Source organism: Pinus tabuliformis, chromosome 3_1, assembly GCF_031772625.1.
Source record: "Pinus tabuliformis cultivar Carrire ecotype Pingquan chromosome 3_1, CPIR1, whole genome shotgun sequence".
Lineage (NCBI taxonomy): Eukaryota > Viridiplantae > Streptophyta > Pinopsida > Pinales > Pinaceae > Pinus > Pinus tabuliformis.
This window is the reverse complement of record NC_142301.1, coordinates 884,219,199-884,245,041: the sequence shown is the minus strand read 5'-3', so window position 1 is coordinate 884,245,041 and position 25,843 is coordinate 884,219,199. Positions and strand designations below refer to the sequence as shown.

Sequence of the window (25,843 nt, the reverse complement as noted above, 5' to 3'; positions counted from 1 at the left end):
TTTTAATTTCTCTATACTTCCATCTGCATTCATTTTTGGTTTAAACAGCCATTTACATCCTATGGGTATTTTATTCTTAGTCAGTTCAACTAAATCCCAAGTGTCATTTCTAAGAATTGATTCCATCTCTTCCTTCATTGCAGCTCTCCACTCCTTAAATTGACTAGCTTCTTTGTAATTAGTGGGCTCTACAATGTTCAAAACATTTGACATCAAAGCATAGTCTCTCAATTTTAATTGTTTTTGAGTCTTCCTACCAGATCTCCTTGGTAGGGGACTTACCTCAAATTTGTTTTCTTCAGCTCTAAATGGGCTTGCTTTATCACCTTCTTCCTGTTCTTCTTTTTGCTCTTCTTTCTGCTCCTGCTCTCTTTCATCCTCGTTATTTTCATCCATCAACAATGGAATGTGCCAATCATCACCAATGTCATCTTTCCCTTCCTGTACCTGTTCATGAAACACTACATCCCTGCTTGCAAATATTTTATGAGTCTCAGGATTGAACAATTTATATGCTTTAAATTCTGTGCCATAACCAACAAAGATGCATTTCACAGCTTTAGGATCTAATTTCTTCCTATCAGCTTTAGGTATATGGGCAAATGCTTTTGACCCAAATACTCTTAGAAGATTTACTGCTGGTTTGAATACATATAGAGCTTCAAAAGGAGTTTTGAAGCTAAGATACCTGTTAGGACTTTTGTTCTTCAAATATACAACAGTATTAATAGCTTCTGTGCAAAAACTATTAGATAGATCCTTACCTTGTAACATGCTCCTTGCGCACTCCACTAAGGTTCTGTTTTTGCGTTCTGAAACTCCATTCTACTGTGGTGTGTGTGGCACTGTAAACTGCTAAACAATCCCGTGAGATTTGCAGAATTTCATGAATTCCCCTAGCTTGTATTCTCCCCCTTGATCGGATTGGAGAATTTTTATACTCTTACCAAATTGTTTTTCCACCAAGGTTTTAAATTCTCTAAAGCACTGGAAAGTCTGACTTTTCTTACTCAAAAAATAAACCCATGAGTATCTAGTGCAGTCATCAGTAAATAGCAAAAAATAATACGTTCCACCTAGCGACCTTGTCTGCATAGGTCCGCATATATCAGTGTGCACTAGTTCCAAAATATCTGTTTCCTTCCTCCTATCATGCACATGACACTGTTCTCTATGCATTTTACCTAAGGCACATCCATCACAATTTAACTGAGTATGGCGAAAGATAGGGAGCCCCTCAACCATACCTTTTCTCTGCAATAGCACGAGGTCCTGCAAATTCAAGTGACCGAATCTCTGATGCCAGAGTTGTTCGGCTGTTGATCCTCCTGCAACCATGGCTCGCTTTGATATACTCTTCACATCTAGTCTATATAGGCTTCCAACACGCACGCCTGTTGCAACTATTTCTTCCCTGCAATCCTTTATCACACAATGAGTCTTGAAGAACTCGACTTGCATATCTTGATCAGTTATCATGGATACAGATATCAGATTTTTCTTAATTCCAGGTACATATAAAACATTTTGAAGATGACTAATTTTTCCATTTGGTAACTTGACTGGAATAATCCCATAACCTTTAATCTCATATCCACTATCATCTCCTAAATAGATTTTTGATCCTTATGTACTTTCTTCAAGAGTATCAAAAAATTCCTTTCTACTTGTCATGTGAGAGGATGCTCCGGAATCAACATACCATATATCGTCCTCATCAGATGCTGAAAGGGCATGGTCGACTATGAACAGTCGAAATTCATGACTGAAATCTTTATCTTCTTCAACATCTTCTTCAATAAAGTATCCTCTGTGCTTTGCCCGCTTCCTCTTTGCATCATCAGCCTGCTTCTTAAAGCATACATTTTGCACATGGCCTTTCTTTCCACAATAATAACATTTCTTTACAGAATTATTTGCAATCATACCTTTATGTGGACTCTTTTGCGATGTTCCTTCTTTCTGCTGTGATTGCTGCTGTGGCTACTTCCCTCTGAATGATCGTCATTTCGCCATTAGCGCAAGATCATCACTCTGGGGGTTCAAGTTCTGCCGCCGCTCCTCCTCTTGCAGCAAGATCCCTGTTAGATCATCAAATGTGGGCACTTTCTCCCTTGCCGCCAATCCAGTGATGAACATTTGAAATTCATCTCGCATCCCGTTCAATGTGATTGAGACAAGATCAGAGTCAGACACCGCCTCTCCGATGTTCCCTAATGCATCTTTCACATCTTTGATTCGCGCAAAAAATGCAGCAGCAGTCTCATTTTCGTTCATCCTCATCGAAAATAGCTTGCTTTTAAGTGCCATAACTCGGCTTGTGTTCTGGGTATGATACAGATTTTTAATGGTCGTCCAGATCTCCGCGGACGTTTTACAATCTATAATGTGCGGAATAACGTTTTCCTTCACAGACATTTTCAGCAAAACTTTCGCCTTGTTCTCTCGCTTATCCCAGTATTGCTCCTGCGTCCCCGCATTCACCCTCTGCTCATCACCTGTAACTATGGACCAAGAATTCACACCTTTAAGCAAGGTCTGGATCTTAAATTTCCATCGTATTACTCATTCTGATTAGATTTAAAAAATGAATCTACCCAATAGTAACAAAAAATTGATACCTTTCAAATCGATCTGTCACTGATCTGCTGATCTCGTGATCTACTCACTGATTCAGATCCGGCAATATCTGACAACTCAGCAAAATCAATCCCGCTCCGATGAGCAAATCCGTCGTTTTTCAATACAGCCAAAAAATCGATCTGATCAAAACTGATCCGATCTGCCTCTCTCGGATAGATCTGCAACTTCTCCGATCTACTCCCTTCGCAAATCGTCAAACAAAGATGAGGCTTCCCACAGATCCCCTTGAAGGTGGATTGGCGCGTTTCCGAGCGAGAAAACCGTGCCCAAATAAAATCGGTTAGAGTAAAATTTCCTCGCGCGATTTTTCCGTGATTTTCTGCACCAATCAGGTAATTTGGCGCTCTGGCGCGATTAATATACGAACATACGCGCCAAAAGCCCTTCCTGGCGCTTCTGTCAGCGCGAAAAGCGCGCCAATCTCCTTGTATTCAGAAAAAATAAAAACATCCGAATCCGAGCCAGGTGTTCTGTAGTCCACCTGCTCAATTGAGCACAAAGCTCTTGTGTACACGCGGCCACAGAGGCACCTCAAACCACACAGGAAATTCTGCCACAAGGCAAGCTGGCCACAAAGGCACTTCAGTCACAAGAGGTGATACAAGATCAGGCTCACCCAATCTGAGCTCTGATACCAAGATAAAATGTGAACAGAATTGAAAATGAAGGAGATGTAGCTCACAGGTGAGGCCTGCACCTGGAGACTACACTCAGAACAAAGAGATCACTCTCGTACACTCTATTATTCATGAATGAAAGATTACATCATTTAAGTACAACACTAGGAATTAGGAAGTTTCAACCAAACCCCTAAACTCTAGGAACTAATCCTAAACTAGGGAGATACGTTACAACTATGTAACCATTTTCTCCATTAATACAAAATAATATAATTATTTTCAACTGGAGTCCCAATGATGGTGATGGATAGAATGATGGAAGCTGCACGCAGATTTAATGGAGAGCCAATTGACGAGGAGATGAAGTATTATAACCCTTCTGATTCTACTGCCCTCATCCATTATGGCTCGGGCTTCAGTTCCCACAAGTTACCAGCAGCTGAATGGAAAGACGCCATCAGGATTATGTATGTACCGCGCTCCCCACATCCATCTGAATGGCCTGCTGCCTTAAGGTCAGTGGCGCAATTCACTGCTATTATAAGTTTCATTATCTTGTCATTAATTCCTGGACATGTCCTGGTATTTATTTTTAAGTCAATTGGACTATTTGCATTTGCTCCGAAAGTATCCTTGGCATGCCACAAAATTCATAACAACTACGGCAGAATCATATGTATTAGATTGGATTATTGCGATTGGCTCACCTAATAGCTATGACTAATCTTGAAAGGAAAAAATATTCCAAATTTTTGGAAATCCTGTGATGAATTTGAAGTGACAGTGACAGTGACAGTGACAGGATGGAAAAGTTTTATGCATTCTTCATGAATTTTGAGAAGGAGTTGAATTGATAAGTAGGTTGAATCATGTAAAGCAAAAATGATTGTTTTTCAAAATTGTATTTGTACTTTTGAAGTAGAGCAAAACCAAAATAATGATTTTTTCTAATAAAAGGAAGCAAAGCTAGCATACTTTCTTCTTTGAAGAGAACATTTTTGAAGAAGTAAAGGAGTACAAGTACCCTGGGATTGATTTCAACAACAAACTCAATTGGGAGGACTGCAGAAAGAAGAGAATTTTAGGAGGGTGGAAAGCATTATATGCTCTTCAAAACAGATGTAGAGAGGCAGAGTTATGGGATTGGAAAATGATTAAAGTGTTTTTTGGACTCCTAGTTTGTCCAGTGATGCTATATGGGTGAATTGTGGGCTAGCAGCACTCCCGTCTCAAAATGGAAACAAATTGAGAAAATCCAAAAATGCTTGATCATGAGCAAGTTCAAAATAAAAAGTTTGGTACCTTATTGGATAATGTTGAGTGAAACAGGAGTAACTTCCATTGAAGCAATTGCTATGGTGCGGCTCATAAGATACCTAAAAAGAATTGAACAAATAAGAGTAGGTAGATGGCCTAATGTTATCTTCAATGAAGGCATAAGTGAAAGAAAGAAAACATGGATGAAACAAAACTACACATGGATGCAAAAATGGGATATCTACTTCAATGCCTGTCCCACAAATAACAAGGAGCTAAAGGATTTTGTTATGGAGAAGTTTCCTAAAAAGGTATGGGGAAAAGAGTTGGGTAGAAAGAAGAAATATTACATTGAGGAATTCAACCCTAAGTGTGATTTACAACAAAAAAAAAGTTCATGGGAGCTAGCATTTAGTGGAGGGAAAGGTTCTTATTGCTCAATTAATGACCAACTCACAGCAACTTCGGTGTGAAACAGGACGGTGGAAAAGGCTTAAAGAAGCTTGGGAAGAAAGGGTGTGCACATTTTTCACGTCTGGAGTTGTGGAATCGGAAAAACATTTCATTTTGGAATGTGATGCATTCAAAGACATTAGAGAAAGTTATGAGAACATGTTAGCATCAGTTTGGCATTGTCTCTTTAGCAAGGAGATTATTGGAAGGTTGGGTCAGCTCATCATCAATTTGAATCGGAAAATCACTGAATTGCAAAGAGAGAAAAACAGGGAACTAATGGTCTCATAGGAACTTAAAATATCATTTCATTTTTTATATTAAATTTACTTTTAAAAATCTAAATATTTTTTTTTTCATTTTTTAAAACATTATGAAATACATTATAATAATAAGTAACAATTATATATATATATTTTAAATTTTTAATAAATATATTGAAATAATAAGTGATAGTTAAGTTATAATTATATCTATTTGAAATAAAGTTTTTAGAATTTTAATTTAGTTATCAACAATCATTCTGTTAATGATAATTTTTTTTTTATTAAATATTAAAAATATTCTTAATAATAATCATAAATATTTCAAAAATATATTCTTTTCACTTATTAATTAAATTAAATTAATAAATATTATATATTGATAACATCATACCACCTCCTCCTTGCACAAAGTAATAATTTAAAAGGTAGTGTTGCATAAGTGTATGAAGTGTAGACAACCAAGTACTTTTCACAAGGGGGATCTAAGTCAATCTTTTTGTCCCTCAGATACCCAGATGATGAATCTATATAGAACCCTGCCCACTGGATTTTTTACGTATCAAACATGCCAAATGGAGATGTTTCTCTTTATTCGTCAGACTCAGGAGGCGATCCTAACACAGATTAACATAATTAGATCACCATAGGCGTTATTCGTCATTATTGACTTCCAAGGGGAGATTGGATTAGTGGGCAGCTCTAGAATTGCATTTGATAATGTGGGTATGATGATGTTGGAAATGGCCCAACAGAAAAAGGGAAAAATAAGAAATATAGAGATTAAGAAGATGATTCACAACCTAAAAGGCCTAAAATTCCAAGTGACAAGGCACCAAAGTTTAAGTCTCAAATTAGAAACACAAATATTATGTCTCAGAATAGAGAGGGATGCAAGCAACATGATTCCTAGACGATTTAAATTTCATCATCGGTTTTATAAGAAACATGACCCCTATGGAAAGCTTGAAATGTATTCATACCTTTTATGATATTGGTGAGGATAAAATGCAATGTAAAATACAAGGAAACAGAGAAAAGCTACTTCAGAGTGTCAGTGAGTTAGAGTCTAAACTAAAATGATGCCAAGGTCTTCTCATATCTGTGTACAACCTACAGTAGCACCTCCCTGACGGGGCTGGCATCCCAGAACATGTCCAATTAGCCATTGCTGCATGCTGAGGATATTTATGGTTAATTTACTAACTGGTGAGAGATATTTTTGAGTGGAGAAGTGTTGGAAGACATTAATTCCAACCACCCTCCTTAATGTAGTTGCTGGACTGTTCTAGATAATTCAACAGATATTTTAGGGATAGTTTCTAGAAATGGTTCACATAATGAGCAAGCTTCTTGAAGAAGCCACTAACCCACCAAATTCCAGATGTCTCTCTGTTGTATATAAATATCTGTTTAGACATCGAATGAAAGTAAGCTCAAGTTACAAGCTCTGATACCATATTAGAGATAGCTCCAATACCATACTGAAAGAGCAGAGCTACAGAATGCACACACAACCAATTTAGGAGCCCGTACTCGTGCATGTGGGCATTTGATAACTGAGATCTATAGGCATGAGCAGTATAGGGAGATATTTCTTTTTATTACCGCTACTGAGAATGGGTGGGGTTGTTCCCACTGTGGGGTTTTGAGTTGTGGGGTTGCTGCAAGATTTTCAGGCCTGACAAGGGTCCTAAAGTGTATTTGGGTGTGTCCCAATGGCTCAATAGGGGTTTAGAGTTTGTTCAGTTATGGCTACTGAGAGTGATCTCATGATCCATTATACTGATAGTTTGCTCCACGGTGGAGACTTTGGGGAGCTTGACAAGGAGCTTCTGACTGAGGATTTCTATGAAGGGATAACAATTCCAGATTTTGATTTTGGAGAAAGTGGTGATTTCATCAAGTCTTCTATCCATGGCAGAGCTCTATATGAGGATAGAGTTCTATGGAATGGAGATGCCCAGAAGCAAGAAATCGTCCTACCAGTTGAGTCTGATGAAAACATGGAGACCGCACAGAAACTGCACAGTTTGTCCCTTAATTCTATGGATAAAGCTACTACTTTTTTGCAGTTTCCTGAGGCTAAAATAGAGCCAGAGTCTTCGGTTCTTATAGGTTATCCTTCCTCAAATGGTATGCCTTCCTCCTACCCATCTGTGACTTACAACGCTCCTACTGTAGTTTCCCCAACAACCCAGCTGGCTGTAGCATTTAACCAAGCTTCCCTACTTTCACCCCAAATTAGCCTGTCTAATGGCTCTACAGAGGTATTAGCAATCAGTACCACAGAGGAGCTACTCTTGGAGAAAAACAAAGAGCTTGCCTCCTCCTCGTCTTCGTCATCACAGAAAGCACATTCAAACAACTCACAACATACTTCCATTCATCGATCAAACAGGTATTTATACAGGATGAAAAAGGTTCTGCATATCAATTCGGGTGGTGGCTTCCTGAAGAAGCTTGCCCCTTTGTTCTTGTCCCATGGCTTGCCTCTGTATGGATATTTGCCCTTAGCCACCAATGCCAAATCTGAATTGCTAGAGCCCAAATTAAAGCTCTTCATCCTCTCCTCCTCTTGTAGAAGAATTCCTGTCAATTCATCAAATGTAGGGGGTTTCTCTCTAGCTGCAAGACATTGACATGCAACATTACATAATGTTTTCATAGCAGCAACAATATATTTCTATAGGATCTTTTATAAAAAAAAGAAGAAGAAGGAAAAAAGTGTTATTGGTGATGTTAAAAAAGGAGGGTTGTTATTATTGAGTAAGGAAATATTGAAGTTGTGAAAATTTTGTATTTTGGTGATTAGAGAAAGTTTTTTCATCATGGCAAATTTGTTGCTTGAAACTTATATGAATGAATCCACCAAACTTGATGGAGAAAATTATGTGAATTGAAAATTCAAGTTAATGACTATTTTAGAAGGAAATAATTTGTGGTCCATTGTGAGTGGGGATGAGCCCAAACCCACTGTTGCAGGTTCTATTCCAGATTGGGAGAGAAGGGAGACAAAATCAAAGGTGTTGCTGTGTATGTTCGTAAAGGACAACATCATTTTTTTTATTTTTGTTGACATTACCTCTCTTAAATAGGCTCTATTCCACATGAATACCATGGGTAAATACGATGGGTCAATACTCTACTTTTATTTTAACATATGATTATTTTTATTTTTATTCTTTTATTATTTTTGTTTACATAACATAACAAGACATGACATTATAACATGTCTTCTATACTTGGCTGGAGAGCCCCTCTAGGCGCAATAAAATTTTGATGGAAAAATATCTATACCAGCCTAGATCCATGTTAAGCCCCTCTAGGCTCAATAAAATTTTGATGGAAGAATATCTATACCAGCGTAGATCCATGTTAAATCTACCAGCGCTTTGATGGAAAAATATCTATACTAGCCTAGATCCATGTTAAGCCCCTCTAGGTTCAATAAAGTTTTGATGGAAGAATATCTATACCAACATAGATCCATGTTAAATCTACCAAGTGCTGAGAGGGATCAAATCTATTAAGGTGAAAACCTCTTTTACAGTGAAAAAAGATTTGACCCCCTTTTCAAAGCTCGATAGATATGGAGTTAAAATGGATCTAGACTGGTTATATATATATATATAAACCATGAGTTGTGAAATCTTGGGGCCAAAATTTCCAATGGTAAATTTTATTTTAATTATTTAATTATTTTATTTTTATTTTTTATGTAATTGGAGTTAAAATGGATCTACACTGGTTATATATATATATATATATATATACCATGAGTTGTGAAAACTTGGGGCCAAAATTCCGCAATGGTAAATTTTATTTTAATTATTTATTTTATTTTATTTTAATTTTTTTATGTAATTTGACTGAGTCAAAATGTTTACATAACAACACAAGATAGGACAACAAGTTACAACATCTCTTCCATATTGAGTTGAGCTTAGATCCATCTTAACTTAGAATCTACCAAGTGTTGAGATGATCAAATCTAGGAATTAAAATGGATCAAATCTAGGAACTAAGATGGATCAAGGCTGGTTATCCTTATATATATATATATATATATATATATATATAGCTTGAGTGGGCCTAATGGTTAAAAGCATGTGTTTCCTCTTAAGAGGTCACAGGTTCAAAACCACATGGGGGTAGAGTATGTATGTCTTCATAGACTTAGTAGTCGTGGGTCCCTTGTCCCACAAACAAGAAGGTCTCATATACCTCCCTTGTCCCACAAACAAGAGGTTCTCATACACCAATTTGGTGTGAGGTGGGTCCCTTGTCCCACAAACAAGAAGGTCTCATATACCAATTTGGTGTCTCGCTTGGCCGTGACCTTAATATATATATATATATATATATATATTGAGTGGGGCCTAATGGTGGTTAAGAGCACCTCTTTCCTCTTAAGAGGTCACATGTTCAAAACCACAGGGGGTAGAGTATGTGGGTCCCTTGTCCCACAAACAAGAGGGTTTCATACACCAATTTGGTGTGAGGTGGGTCCCTTGTCCCACAAACAAGAGGGTCTCATATACAAATTTGGTGTTTGGATTGGCAGTGACCTTAAAATTTGGTGGACTCCACAATTTTGCCAAATATATATATACATATATTGAAGTCCAACATATTTACGTAACAAAACATAATAAACTAGAATTTGTTTCTCAACACAATCAAAATCACCGAATATCATCATTAGATTTATCCTATCATTTATTATTTGACATACTAGGGGTTAGTTTGTTTCTCAACGCAATCAAAATCACCCCCACATATTCATAAAATTTTCAATATTTGAAAGTTTAAATTAAAAAAATTCAAATATCAATAATAATTAAAATGCTGAAATAATCGAAATTTTTTCAAACCACTAATACTTTTAAAATTTTTAATCCTTTATTTTTCTCAGCGATATCCCCTACCTGTATGACGACTGGATCAGAACCATGTCACACATTCACATCACTGAAGCCATGAACGATTGAAGTCGTTGAATTATTTAAGTAGTTATAGGTTTCGTGCCCATTATGGCGCGATATATGTATCCGGAAATTTGGACAGGAATTTTGAAGATTGCATAATCCTAGCTGTTGACGAGCAGTTGCAAATTCAATTATATATTATTTCCTCATGTTAGCTGGCTATGATCTTAAAGGTTGGATAGAGTTGAAGTGCAGATAAGAATATGGTATTTTTTAGAGTGTTTTTTAATAAGAAAAAGCTTTCATTAGAGAAATGTTTTTGAAATTAAAATAGGAATTTTGAAGATTGCATAATCCTAGCTGTTGACGAGCAGTTGCAACAGACTTCGGCTTTTGCATAACTACGTCTATCAATCCGCATTTGTATTTGAACAGACTTCGGCTTTTGCATAGAGCCTCATGGTTATGGATCTTAAAAATAAAAAATCTCAGAGAAATCTAGGAATTGCGAAGTCAGTGGTGAAGACAATCGGGATCAATAAAACGGTATTAATGGAGAAAGCAGTAGTAAGCATCAAGACGGGAGAAGTAGATGAATGCACTGATTTCTCAATCACAACAGTCAAAGAGCTTGCGGATTCAGGCATCACCCATATTCCTGCAACCTCAAACCACACGAGTTCCTTATGGTGTGAGAGCTGAACAAATCCCTGTTCTAGACTTGAAGAAATTGGAAGGCGATGGGCGAACAGAGGTTCTGCAACAGATTGTAGATGCTTGTGAGACCTGGGGTATTTTTCAGGTAGGTTCTGCAACAGATTGGAGATGCTTGTGAGACCTAGGGTATTTTTCAGGTATAGTAGATATGAATTTTGGTGTTGGAATGAGATTTAAAAATAAGAATCTGTTTTTGTTTAAAAAAAAATTAATAGACATTTTAGGTCCATTATAAATTTGGAAAATATTTTGGAATCATTGATCCAATTATCCTCTCCTGACCATCCACCATCAAATTTTAGAATATTCCTAGAATCTACATCAAGTTCAACAACTTAAATGTCAAAAATCTGCACCATCTTAGGCCACCAATGTCATTTCATAAAGAGTAATTAAATGTCAAAAATCTGCACCATCTTAGGCCACCAATGTCATTTCATAAAGAGTAATTGTCAGAAGTGTAAGCGATCTTAAACCACCAACTTGTCACTTCATGTGGAATACTTTTGGATACTGATCCGTTATTGCTAATGTTACTCTAAACAAGGTACATTTTTATGTGGAAAATAATAAAAAAAATTGTAGAAATTTTTGAAAATCAAAGTTATAGTTATCAAATTTTAGGATTTTGAGATCTTCAAAATTTTTTGATGGCCTTCACTCCATTTCCACCCTGAAAAAAAACCATTTAAACATTTTTACTTTCAAATTTCTTGAAAAATTATTCACCAGTAAAAAATTCACCCAACTAAATTATAACCTCCTCATTAGACAACGCCATAGACAACGCCTATTAGCTAATAACTGCTAATCATGACTGGCTTGGAAAATTATTATGATAGGTTTAACGGCTTCAAAAAAAAAGGAAAATATATATGATGCGAAATCCTCATCTTCTTATCCTCATTGAAATTGCAATAGTGAATAAACGCTCTGTTCTACTTTATGATCAGGTGGTGAACCATGGAGTCCCAACGATGGTGATGGACAGAATGATGGAAGCTGCACGCAGATTTAATGGATAGCCAATTGACGAGAAGATGAAGTATTATAACCCTGCTGATTCTACTGCCCTCATCCATTATGGCTCGGGCTTCAGTTCCCTCAAGTTACAAGCAGCTGAATGGAAAGACACTATCAGGATTACGTATGCACCGCGCTCCATCCATCTGAATGGCCTGCTGCCTTAAGGTCAGTGGCGCAATTCACTGCTATTATAAGTTTCATTATCTGATCATTAATTCCTGGACATGTCCTGGTATTTATTTTTAAGTCAATTGGACTATTTGCATTTGCTCCGAAAGTATCCTTGGCATGCCACAAAATTCATAATAACTACGGCGGAATCATATGTATTAGATTGGATTATTGCGATTGGCTCACCTAATAGCTATGACTGATCTTGAAAGGAAAAAGTATTCCAAACCTTTGGAAATCCTGTGATGAATTTGAAGTGACAGTGACAGTGACAGTGACAGGATGGAAAAGTTTTATGCATTCTTCATGAATTTTGCGAAGGGGTTGAATTGATAAGCAGGTTGAATCATGTAGAGCAAAAATGATTATTTTTCAAAATTGTATTTGCGCTTTTGAAGTAGAGCAAAACCAAAATAATGATTTTTTTTAATAAAAGGAAGCAGAGCCAGCATACTTTCTTCTTTGAAGACAACATTTTTGAAGAAGTAAAGGAGTACAAGTACCTTGGGATTGATTTCAACAACAAACTCAATTGGGAGGACTGCAGAAAGAAGAGAATTTTAGGAGGGTGGAAAGCATTATATGTTCTTCAAAACAGATGTAGAGAAGCAGAGTTATGGGATTGGAAAACAATTAAAGTGTTTTTTGGACTCCTAGTTTGTCCAGTGATGCTATATGGATGTGAATTGTGGGCTAGCAGCGCTCCCGTCTCAAAATGGAAATAAATTAAGAAAATCCAAAAATGCTTGATCATGAGCAAGTTCAAAATAAAAAGTTTGGTACCTTATGAGATAATGTTGAGTGAAACAGGAGTAATTTCCATTGAAGCAATTGCTATGGTGCGGCTCATAAGATATCCAAAAAGAATTGAACAAATGAGAGTAGGTAGATGGCCTAATGTTATCTTCAATGAAGGCATCAGTGAAAGAGAGAAAACATGGATGAAACAAAACTACAAATGGATGCAAAAATGAGATATCTACCTCAATGCCTGTCCCACAAATAGCAAGGAGCTAAAGGATTTTGTTATGGAGAAGTTTCCTAAAAAGGTATGGGGAAAAGAGTTGGGTAGAAAGAAGAAATATTACATTGAGGAATTCAACCCTAAGTGTGATTTACAACAAAAAAAAGTTCATGGGAGCTAGCATTTAGTGGAGGGAAAGGTTCTTACTGCTCAATTAATGACCAACTCACAGCAACTTCGGTGTGAAACAGGGGGGTGGAAAAGGCTTAAAGAAGCTTGGGAAGAAAGGGTGTGCACATTTTGCACGTCTGGAGATGTGGAATCGGAAAAACATTTCATTTTGGAATGTGATGCATTCAAAGACATTAGAGAAAGTTATGAGAACATGTTAGCATCAGTTTGGCATTGTCTTTTTAGCAAGGAGATTGTTGGAAGGTTGGGTCAGCTCATCATCAATTTGAATAGGAAAATCACTGAATTGCAAAGAGCGAAAACAGGGAACTAATGGTCTCATAGGGACTTAAAATATCATTTCATTTTTTATATTAAATTTACTTTTAAAAATATATATATATATATATTAAAACATTATGGAATACATTAAAATAATAAGTAACAATTATATATATATATATATATATATATTTTAAATTTTTAATAAATATATTAAAATAATAAGTGATAGTTAAGTTATAATTATATCTATAAGAAATAAAGTTTTTAGAATTTTAATTTAGTTATCAACAATCATTCTGTTAATGATAACTTTTTTTATTATTAAATATTAAAAATATTCTTAATAATAATCATAAATATTTCAAAAATATATTCTTTTCACTTATTAATTAAATTAAATTAATAAATATTATATATTGATAACATCAGACCACCTCCTCCTCCTCCTTGCACAAAGTAATAATTAAAAAAGGTAGTGTTGCATAAGTGTATGAAGTGCAGACAACCAAGTACTTTTCACAAGGGGGATCTAAGTCAATCTTTTTGTCCCTCAGATACCCAGATGATGAATCTATATAGAACCCTACCCACTGGATTTTTTACGTATCAAACATGCCAAATGGAGATGTTTCTCTTTATTCGTCAGACTCAGGAGGCAATCCTAACACGGATTAACATAATTAGATCACCATAGGCGTTATTCGTCATTATTGACTTCCAAGGGGAGATTGGATTAGTGGGAAGCTCTAAAATTGCATCTGATAATGTGGGTATGATGATGTTGGAAATGGTCCAACAGAAAAAGGGAAAAATAAGAAATCCAGAGATTAAGAAGATGATTCACAACCTAAAAGGCCTAAAATTACAAGTGACAAGGCACCAAAGTTTAAGTCTCAAATTAGAAGCACAAATTTTATGTCTCAGAATAGAGAGTGATGCAAGCAACATGATTCCTAGACGATTTAAATTTCATCATCGCTTTTATAAGAAACATGACCCCTATGGAAAGCTTGAAATGTATTCATACCTTTTATGATATTGGTGAGGATAAAATGCGATGTGAAATACAAGGAAACAGAGAAAAGCTACTTCAGAGCGTCAGTGAATTAGAGTCTAAACTAAAATGATGCGAAGGTCTTCTCATATCTGTGTACAACCTATAGTAGCACCTCCCTGACGGGGCTGGCGTCCCAGAACATGTCCAATTAGCCATTGCTGCATGCTGAGGATATTTATGGTTAATTTACTAACTGGTGAGAGATATTTTTGAGTGGAGAAATGTTGGAAGACATTGATTCCAACCACCCTCATTAATGTAGTCGCTGGACTGTTCTAGATAATTCAGCAGATATTTTAGGGATAATTTCTAGAAATGGTTGACAAAATGAGCAAGCTTTTTGAAGAAGCCACTAACCCACCAAATTCCAGAAGTCTCTCTGTTGTATATAAATATCTGTTTAGACATAGAATGAAAGTAAGCTCAAATCACAAGCTCTGATACCATATTAGAGATAGCTCCGATACCATACTGAGAGAGCAGAGCTACAGAGATGCACACACAACCAACTCAAGAGCCCGTACTCGTGCATGTGGGCATTTGCTGACTGAGATCTATAGGCATGCCGCATGAGAACTACAGGGAGATATTGTACAGGAAGATATTGCTTGTTGTTACTGCTACTGAGAATGGGTGGGGTTGTTCCTATTGTGGGGTTTTGAGTTGTGGAGTTGCTGCAAGATTTTCAGGCTTGACAAGGGTCCTAAAGTGTATTTGGGTGTGTCCCAGTGGCTCAGTAGGGGTTTAGAGTTTGTTCAGTTATGGCTACTGAGAGTGATCTCATGATCCATTATACTGATAGTTTTCTCCACGGTGGAGACTTTGGGGAGCTTGAGAAGGAGCTTCTGATTGAGGATTTCTTTGAAGGGATAACAGTTCCAGATTTCAATTTTGGAGGAAGTGGTGATTTCATGAAGTCTTCTATCCATGACAGAGCTCTATATGAGGATAGAGTTCTATGGAATGGAGATGCCCAGAAGCAAGAAATCGTCCTACTAGTTGAGTCTGATGAAAACATGGAGACCGCACAGAAACTGCACAGTTTGTCCCTTGATTCTATGGATAAAGCTACTATTTTTTTGCAGTTTCCTGAGGCTAAAACAGAGCTAGAGTCTTCGATTCTTATAGGTTATCCTTCCTCAAATGGTATGCCTTCCTCCTACCCATCTGTGACTTACAGCGCTCCTATTGTAGTTTCCCCAACAACCCAACTGGCTGTAGCATTTAACCAAGCTTCCCTACTTTCACCCCAAATTAGCCTGTCTAATGGCTCTACAGAGGTATTAGCAAGCAGTACCACAGACGAGCTACTCTTGGAGAAAAACAAAGAGCTTGCCTCCACCTCATATTCCTCATATTCGTCATCACAGAAAGCACATTCAAACAACCCACAACATACTTCCATTCACCGATCAAACAGGTATTTATACAGGATGAAGAAGGTTCTGGATATCAATTCGGGCGGTGGCTTCCTGAAGAAGCTTGCCCCTTTGTTCTTGTCCCATGGCTTGCCTCTGTATGGATATTTGCCCTTAGCGACCAATGCCAAATCTGAACTACTAGAGCCCAAATTAAAGCTCTTCATCCTCTCCTCCTCTTGTAGAAGAATTCCTGTCAATTCATCAAATGTAGAGGGTTTCTCTCTAGCTGCAAGACATTGACATGCAGCGTTACATAATGTTTTCATAGCAGCAACAATATATTTCTATAGGATCTTTTATTTAAAAAAAAAAAGGGAAAAAGTGTTATTGGTGATATTAAAAAAGGAGGGTTGTTATTATTGAGTAAGGAAATATTAAAGTTGTGAAAATTTTGTATTTTGGTAATTGGAGAAAGTTTTTTCATCATGGCAAATTTGTTGCTTGAAACTTATATGAATGAATCCACCAAACTTGATGGAGAAAATTATGTGAATTGGAAATTCAAGTTAATGACTATTTTAGAAGGAAATAATTTGTGGTCCATTGTGAGTAGGGATGAGCCCAAACCCACTGTTGCAGGTTCTATTCCAGATTGGGAGAGAAGGGAGACAAAATCAAAGGTGTTGCTGCGTATGTCCGTAAAGGACAACATTATTCCTCACATCAGAGATTGCAAGACATCAAAAGAAACATGGGATACGCTGAAGGGTTTCTATGAAACAACAAATACAAACCGAATCTTGTTTTTGAAGACTAAGCTTTTATCTCTAAAAATGGAAGCAAATGAAAATATAAACAATTTCATATCTCGTGTCAAAGATTTAAGTGATAAGTTAGGAGATATTGGTGAAAAGGTGTCTAGTATTGACTTAGTCACCATCATATTAAATGGCTTAGTGCAAGATTATCAAATTTTTGTTTCAAGTCTTGCAGCTAGAGAGAAACCCCCTACATTTGATGAATTGACAGGAATTCTTCTACAAGAGGAGGAGAGGATGAATAGCTTTAATTTGGGCTCTAGCAGTTCAGATTTGGCATTGGTGGCTAAGGGCAAATATACATACAGAGGCAAGCCATGGGACAAGAACAAAGGGGCAAGCTTCTTCAGGAAGCCACCGCCCGAATTGATATCCAGAACCTTCTTCATCCTATATAAATACCTGTTTGATCGATGAATGGAAGTATGTTGTGAGTTGTTTGAATGTGCTTTCTGTTGTGTGTTAATGTGTCTCTGCTTTCTGATAAGAAGTGCACCAAAATTGAAATTTTACTTATGCATGCTAAAATAAAAAAATCTAAAATTTTAAAAATAAAAAAATTTAAATAATTATACAAAACATTTAATTAATATCTGCTTATAAAAAATTGTAAGTGAAGAAATTGGATCATTCTAGGCTCATAGTAGATCTGTATTTAAGATAGATCTATGCTGATTTACTTAATTCTCAAGTCTGGTTATCATTTCATTGATTGTTGAATTTCTAACCATCACTGCCGAACCTAATACACCCTAATACACCGATTGTTGAATTTCTAACAATCACTGCCGAACCTAATACACCCTAATAGACTGATTCTCTGAAAATCACTGCTAAACCTAATACACCTATTGCTGCGAACTATAATTTACTTTCTGACTTCCCTGTGCAGCCATAAATTTCACATGAGGAGAAATCTAGAACTGTTCCCATCTATAAATTTGTAATCTTGCATCTGCCCGTGCAATCCAAGCAAGCCTGTCCTGTATAATAAAAATGTGATTTCTGTTCTCCATTGAATAATGTCTTCTAGTTTTTAAGATCTTTATGTTATCTCCCAATTTAGTGTTTTTAAGATCTTCGCGGTGTACTTTGTGAACCATCTCTCAATTTAGTGTTTTTAAGATCTCTGCTGTGCACTCTGTAACCCATCAACTGGTATCAGAGCTGTGTTAGGATTCAGGCTGGCCTCATTGTGGAAATCATCATCCCCAAGAGCATTTCCCTGCAAGCAACAGGCTACTTATTAGATATGTGTGACTGCAAGGTTAGTGGAATTCATGGTAAAGATTGCATAAATATTTTCTATGATTTGTAAGTATTCTGCCTGTCTGTTTAGGGGGTTTCTCTCTAGCTGCAACCTCCAATAGAGTAGAGCTCGATTACAAAATAAGACACGATGCTCCTCGCAGGGAGTCTCTATCATTTATATATGACTCATACATGCAATACCATGGATGAATACCATGGTTCTTATTAATACCATCTATCTAATACCATGGCCCATTTGCAACTAACTGTGGTCCCGTCATTAATTGCGGGTTAACCACTTACAATTATTAATATGAGCTTTATTGACTCCTTGCTTAACTATAACTATGACTCGATCCAACTACATAAATAAGGGGGTTAGGGTGGGACCCTAACAAGATACTCCTAAATCATAAATTATCAAGTCCTATAATTTGGAATGTTGTAGTAAGAAAAAAAGCACTAACACTGAAACAAGAGAAAAATCAACATCAACGAAAAAAAGCTAATATTGAATATCTTCTTCAAATTCCTCTGGTTCTTTTTTTCATTTTGATTATTATTACACAATTAGTCTTATTATACCTGCCCCAAGGCATGGTATATAGCGATCGATATCGCTTCTACTAGCATTAGTTTTGAGTAAAATTATAAGTTTAATACAAAGGTTTTTTACTCGTATGGATATTAAATATTTTTTCAGCCTATCCAATATTGCTAGCTCCGCTCATATACTTCGGAGCCTTATTGTGAGTAATCCTTCATTTTTTACATAAACATAGGATATAAATCAGAATGCCTATCAAAATGGGATCGATGAGACTAACTAATGCCAGCTTTAAGACTAGCATTAAAGCTTAAAATTTTATGTGAAGTACTTTGGGCATATAGTTGGTATGGTTTGCAACATGATGAAGTATAACTGTGATCTGCCCCGTGTGGTGTATCACTGCCATCTGCCCTTGCATCTGTCTGTGAGTGTCAGCACTGGGCTGTTTGGCATGTTGACAGGCCAACCAATGGTGACAAGGCCATGATCGTTGTTAAATTACAAAGGCGAGGAGAAGGCCATGATCGTTGTTAAATTACAAAGCCGATGTTAATTACAAAGGCAAGGAGAAACAGTTTCTGAGCTAGTTGACCAGGTGAAGCAATAGCAGATCCATACAAAGTAGAGGACGCTGAAGCAATTGGTCAAGATCGAAAGCCTAACAAGGAGACCTAATTGGGAGTCCTAGCCAGCAGCATTGCCGATAGCACCAGTCAGTCTCATCATTGCCAGAAGGAAGGTGTTACAGATCTGTTTGTCAGGTTCTAGAACCATTTTATTGCTTCACTTTCCAAATAATATATGAACATTCAGGAAAAAACGTCGGCCTCTTCGATGTACATTTTATTATCTAAGGTAGGTCGGAGATATGACCTACGGGTTTGGCCTGTCTCCTCATGTCCAATAAAAATATCAATTCGAAGAGATATCATCAGTTTCCTGCAGAAGAGAGCTCATCTATGGTGTTTTTTTTTTAGACAGAGTTCGGTTGCTATATATTAATCTGAAAAAAAGTGGGCATTTTGCCATACATAAGATGCTTCCTGAGCATTCTGAATCCAAGGAGTTACAAAAAAGTTACTCTCCTTGATTCTTACAGTTGTTTTCCTGCCCCTAAAACTGTTTATGCTACTGTAGATTCTTACAAACTGAAAGCCCCAAAATTTACATTTACAAACCATGACTAATCTATGTCTATATGACTTATCTTCCTTGCAGTAGATCCTTCTGGGTCCAGGTCTGGTTCGTTCTGCTTTGCACTAGAAGAGGATGTTGCTGTTGCGCACGCACCTCTTCGAATTCTGCTTGTAAATCCCTGCAATGAAAGCACTGCTCTGGACGCTCCATTAGGTCTGGAAAATAATCGTAGGCGCTGATCAGCTTCTTGTCTCAATGCCTCTGAGGACTTTCCTTGCTTCTGGTGAGGGCCTCCGAGCGCGCAGAGGCAGCACTGCTCTTGAGAATGGGGAAGGATCCTGCTGTCCCCTGCGCTATTGATTTGCCTGCAGTCATGGATTCTTTTGATTACGTTTCCCCTAACGTTGACTAGCTGCGTAGTTCTCATGGTAAAGGTTGGAAGGATGAGATGTTGTTACAACTAAGGTTGCCTTTGGAGCGTTCACAGGCCTTGTTGGCGTACTTGTCAGCATCTTTATTTAGTCCACGTAATATATGGTAATATCGGACCTCCTCCAGCAAGTCGTGAAGGATCTGGTTCCTACAATTGATTTGCTGCAGAAGAGCGTTTGGCGTGCTCTGCCTTTGCACCATGAGTCTGATGATGATTGCTGAATCGCCAAAGACTATCACCTTCTTAATTCCTATCTTGATCAATTGGGTGAGCCCTTGGAACAGAGCCAATCCCTCTGCCCTGTTATTGGATAGTTCTCCCAGCCCCCATTCGAATTGAAGAATAGTCTCGCCATTGGCATTGCAGATGAGGCCCCCTGCACCTGCTAGACCAGGATTTGATTTTGAGGCGCCGTCAAAGAACATGTAGAACCTATTGCAATTGCTCAGCCAGAGTGCGAATTCCTCTTCCTTGAGCCTAAGTTTCCAAACGCTGCTTGTCTCCTTCGATTGTAGATTTCCTTGCCTTGGTGCCTGGATACTGATTTGGTTTCCTTGTACATGGTTGATCAGATTCCTTTCTTCAACGCTGTAATTGGTGGTCTCGATCTTGCCTTGAGTGTGGACTACAATTGCTTCCACCGCTAAATTCTTAGCTTTGTGACACATGACTCTAGCGTTGCATCCTTTGTCTTGAAATACCTTTCTGTTTCTTGCCAGCCAGATACGCCAAACAAGAGTTAAAGGTATAGTGTTCCATATCCTTTGCGTTAATTTGCTCTTTTTTTCTTTCCAAGGACAGCTTTTCCTCCAGCTGTAGACAGTTTCTGCAATGGTTGCCTTTGGTTCCCATGTGACTTCCCCGATTGAGGCCATCTGCCTCCAGCAATCATCTGCTACCTGACAATCTATGAACAGGTGTTTTATTGTTTCTTCAGCTTGACAGCAGTTTGGGCACCTGGACGAGCCCATAATGCCCCTTTTTTTAAGTTTTCTGCTGTTAGAATCTTCCCTTTCAGAAGAAGCCAGAAGAAGAATTTTACTTTAGGAGGGGCTTCAGCTCTCCAAACCAATTTCCATTGACTCCATAAGGCCTGTGGAAAGGCGCTGTCGCAAAGATGTTGATACCCTGCCTTGGCTGTGTACTGAGTTCCCGTGGGATCCCAGCGATACCCATCTTGCTTACCTCTTTGGGTTGGAGCTTTACTGTGCAGAAGGTTCTTTAAAGCTACAACGCTTGTTTCTAGCTCTCTAGGGCAGTCCGACAGTTTCCAACCCTCCCAAGCTTGAGAATGATTTCCCCAATGCGTTATTTGAGCCAAGCACCATATACCTCTGTCGTTAAGCCAACTTATGGCAGGAGTTGCCTCTGTGTTTGACCCCTTAGGTTGCTGTCCTAATATTCTGTCAGTGGAAAAATTAATGCTGCTCCCCCCTCCTGGGACCTTTGATATGTTTTGGGACATAAAAGGTATGACTTTCTTGCAGAGTTTCCAGATTTTTGTGCTGTCTCTATTGGGGATGTTGGTGTTCAAGAGTTGATGCCTTGTGCTGTTCAGATACTTGGCCTCTAGGACCGTCTTCCACCATGCTGAGGCCCCTGTAATCAGTCTCCAAATTATTTTGGCTCCAAGGGCTAAGTTCTGCAGTTTTGGAGATCTTATTCCAAGCCCTCCTTTCTCTTGAGGCTGAATGACATTCTTCCAACTAACTAAATTGAACTTTTTTTTCTCCGTTTTCCCTCCTTGCCAGAGGAAGTGTCTAAGAGCTCTTTCCATGTTGTGATGGAAGGCCATTGGAGCTTGGTACAAAGAGAAGCGATAAATGGGCAGAGAGGCCAGCCCAGATTTTAGAAGTACAAGGCGTCCTGCTGGATTCAGCCACATAGAACCCCATTGTTGGATTTTTCTCTTTATCTTGTCAAGGATTTCATTCCATGTATCGGCCATCAGAGGTCCCATACTCACCGGCATCCCTAGATATGTGAAGTGGCTCCAGTTTAGCTTGTATGAGACTCCTAGAGTATTTGCAATACTGTGGATGATGTTATTTGTTGCATTCCATCCATAGATGCAACTTTTTACCTGATTAACTTTCCCTCCTGAATAATCCATGAATTGATCTAGGATCTTTTTGAAGCGCCTTGCAATAGTGATGGACGCTCCTCCCATCAAGAGGGTATCATCAGCAAATTGGGAGTGATTAATGTGCTTTGTACCTTGCTCAAATTTGATGCCAATAATTAGACCAATTCTTCGGTTGTAGTCCAAGGCTTTGCTAAGAGACTCAGCCATGAGGATAAATAAGTAAGGGGACAGGGGGCAGCCTTGTCTAAGACCTCGTGAGGATTGGAAAGCAGCACAAGGTCTACCATTGATCAGAGGGGAGATCCAAGGATTCGAAATGCAGGCTTTGATCATATTTATGAAGGAGGAGTTAAATCCCATTTTTTGAAGCACTGCAAACAGAAAGGAGTGTCTAACCCTATCGAAGGCATTGGCAAGGTCTAGCTTTAGGACGAATCCTTTCTCCTTTCGGCTTATGCTTGAATGTATGGCCTCTTGCACAAGAAGGATGGAATCAGAGATGTGTCTATTGGGCAGAAAGCCTCCTTGGTTTTCTGAGATCAAAGAGGAGAGATGAGGCTTGAGTCTTGTTGACAGAATTTTTGTAATTATTTTGTATGCTGAATTGCATAAGGATATGGGTCGAAATCTTGAGAAGGTAGAGGGCCTGTTTTCTTTTGGTATTAGGGCAAGATGGGTTGAGTTGGTGTATCCCCCAAGCTTGCCTTTCCGAAGAACCCAGCATATCATCTTTAGAAGGTCTTTTTTGATCAGCTGCCAGTACTCCCTGTAAAAACTAATTGGAAACCCATCAGGTCCTGGAGCTTTGTCTGGGTGAAGGCTCCAGATTGCCTTTTGAACTTCCTCTTCTTCTACCTCTTGCGTGAGCCTGCTGTTCGTTTCTTGGGTAACTTCTTTAGTCATGTATTGGAGTAAGCTTGAGTAGTCCTCCTCACTTTTGTCCTCTGTCAGGAGATTTTTAAAGTGAATGGTGGCTGCTTCTTTTATGGACTCCTGGGTGTCATAGCTGTTCCCTTCACTATCTCTAATTGTACTCACAGTGTTCCTGGTCTTTCTAACTGTAGCCTGCTTATGGAAATAAGATGTATTTTTATCTCCCTCGTGCAGCCATAACTGTCTTGACTTTAATCTCCATTTGGTCTCTTCGTCCCTTATTGTTTGTGTCAGCTGGGAATACAGTCTTATCTCATTTTCTTTGGCTTGCTGGGAGAGTCCAACAGCTTCTATATTTTGCTGCACTTCCTCAAGATTTTTTTTGATGTCCTTTTTAATCATCTCGGGTTCCTGGTAATTAGTCTTTGCCCAGGTTTTAAGAGCCTGTTTAGTTTGCTTCAATTTTGTTTCCCAGATATATGTCGGGGAGCCTTCCACATGCTGGGTCCAGGCCTGCCACACCGCGTCTCTAGCTGCAGGGATTCGGTTCCAGAGGGAACAATATCTGAAAGGGAGTGGTCCAAGCTAGCAATGGCTGTGCAAGGTAAGCGTTATTGGATAATGATCCGAGGCGGAGATGTTGAGGATGTTTGACTGGCCGGTAACAAAGGAGGACAGATAAGCGACATTAATGAGGAACTGATCAAGCCTCTCCATGATATTGCCTGCTCCTAGACGCCTATTGCTCCAGGTGTACTTGCGGTTCTTGGGCTTTATATCAACCAAATCTTGCTCCTGCATAATATGCTCAAGTCGGTTTCTGAATGGGTCTGGGCTTAAGTTTCCCCCTCTTTTCTCATTGGCGTGCAAAACCAGATTTAAATCCCCTGCAAGAATGAGATTGCTGTCTTGGTCTTCTTCTATATTTGTTTCCAAAGTGTTCCAGCACACTTCTTTTTCCCTGTATTGATTCGGTGAATAAATATTGTATATTTTTACAGTTGTTCCATTTTCCTTGCTTTCTAGATTAACACTGATCCAGTTCTGATGTATTTTGGCAAAGTTGCAGCTCCATTTACTGTTGTCCCACATTGTTAGGATGCCACCCGAGGCTCCTCTTGCTTCACTGGCACAACCACTGTAAAGCTTTTGCTGATTAATGATTCTGTTGATTTCGGTTTGATCTTGCTTTGTCTCCTGAATTAGGATGATTTCAGGCTTTTCACTTCGAATTAATTCCTTAAGGGCTGCTATCTTGGAGGGGTGCCCTAATCCCCTACTGTTCCAGGATAGCAATTTCATCATGATTTACCTGTAGTATGGAGAGGTGCTCGCCTCTCTTTACCTTTGTTATTGTTTTCTTTATCCGAATGTCCCAGAATGAAGGATTCTATAGGAGCCTGAGATCCCATGGCAATATCCTTCTGTGCACTTTCTTCTCTCTGCTGTTTAGCTGACTTTCTGCCAGGCCCGTGTTTTTTGGGTATATCGCTGGGTGCCCCATGATCCTTCGATGAGCTTCTGGTGATCCTAGCGGAGGGGGTATCAGGGGAGGGCTGGGAGATATGAGGGGGGGAGGGATGAAGATGTGGGTCAGATGGGGAAGGATCCTGCTCAGTTTCTTCCTCAGAGAGGGCCGCAAAGGGGTTGGAGGAAGGTGGAATGGAAGGATTTGAAGGTCGGGGGGTGAGGAGGGGTGATGAGGTGGGGATTGCTGAGAGGACGAGGAAGGGTGCTGGAGGGATGAATGAGGCTGGATGGGTTGCTAGAGGGAAGCCCCAGGGGCTTCAGATTCCGAAGGTTTCAGTGGTGGAGATGATTTTTTTCTTTTAACAGATTCCCATTGCCCTTCTTGCTCTTCTGATCCTACATTTATAATTTTAGGGCATCTATTTGCAAAATGTCCATATTCGTGACATACCTTGCATTTGAAGGGTATCTGTTCGTAGTCCAGCTGCTGAATATGGCACCACTCGTCTACTTTCAGTTTGATTGCTTCCGGTAGTCCACGCCCCAGGTCAACTTCAACACAAATCCGCGCACAGGCCTGCATGTTGTCCTTGGGTTCGCTGCGATCTATGTATTTTCCGACCGCGTTTCCTATTGCTTTGACCGAATCATCGCCCCAGCAGTGAAGAGGGAGATGGGGCAGTCTGACCCAGACTGGCACTGCGCTTGGAATGTCTAGCTCTGGATCGAAGTCCGGGGTCCATTTGTTGAGATAGAGACCCTTGGAATCCATGAAGTAAGGCCCGTTCCTGAAGATTAGGTCCTTGTCTTCCTTAGTTTCAAAATGGAAGGTAAAATAACCTCTGCCACAGAATCTGATGGATATTTTCCCTTGAGTCTTGTCTGCCCAGTTTCGTTCAACCCACCTTTGCACTGTTTTGGGCGAGGGCCATAGTCCTGTAAATTGCCCGATCAAGCCTTTCTCTGTTAAGGAGATGGCTTCCATGCGAGGGATAGTCGGAGGCAAATGAACTTCCTGTAGAACATCTAGTTTCTTCACAAACTTGGTTGCAGTTGGCCTTGGTCTTTGCTGTGGTAGAGATTGAATCAGTTTGGAGAAAGCTTGTTGCAGTTCCGGATCCCCACCAAGCGGATCCGGGGAATCCATGAGGCTGATCGTTCGAGCAGAAGCAAGCGGGTTCGATGGCGGGCTCAGGTGCGTGCGCGCGCATAGCAGCAGCAGCGAAAAACGAGCTCATCTATGGTGTTAATGTCCAATAAAATTATCAATTCGAAGATCTCATCAATTTCCTAGTTGTTGTATAGA

General features: G+C 38.8%; 1 protein-coding gene across 2 annotated transcripts in view; it reads left to right on the top strand.

Annotated features, from left to right (window-relative positions):
* Nucleotides 1–3,553: 3,553 nt before the first annotated feature.
* The window catches only part of LOC149190434 (1-aminocyclopropane-1-carboxylate oxidase homolog 7-like), a 49,720-nt gene continuing 27,430 nt past the window's right edge, over nucleotides 3,554–25,843 (top strand). The window contains exons 1-2 of one of the 2 annotated variants that reach the window (XM_089413401.1): nucleotides 10,813–10,969; nucleotides 11,838–12,075. In XM_089413401.1, the coding sequence (XP_089269527.1) occupies nucleotides 12,008–12,075 (68 nt within the window). In that variant the 5' untranslated portion in view covers nucleotides 10,813–10,969; nucleotides 11,838–12,007. Of the gene's footprint in view, nucleotides 3,779–10,812; nucleotides 10,970–11,837; nucleotides 12,076–25,843 lie in introns of those variants that run through there. The other variant, XM_089413400.1, reaches the window with a different exon arrangement.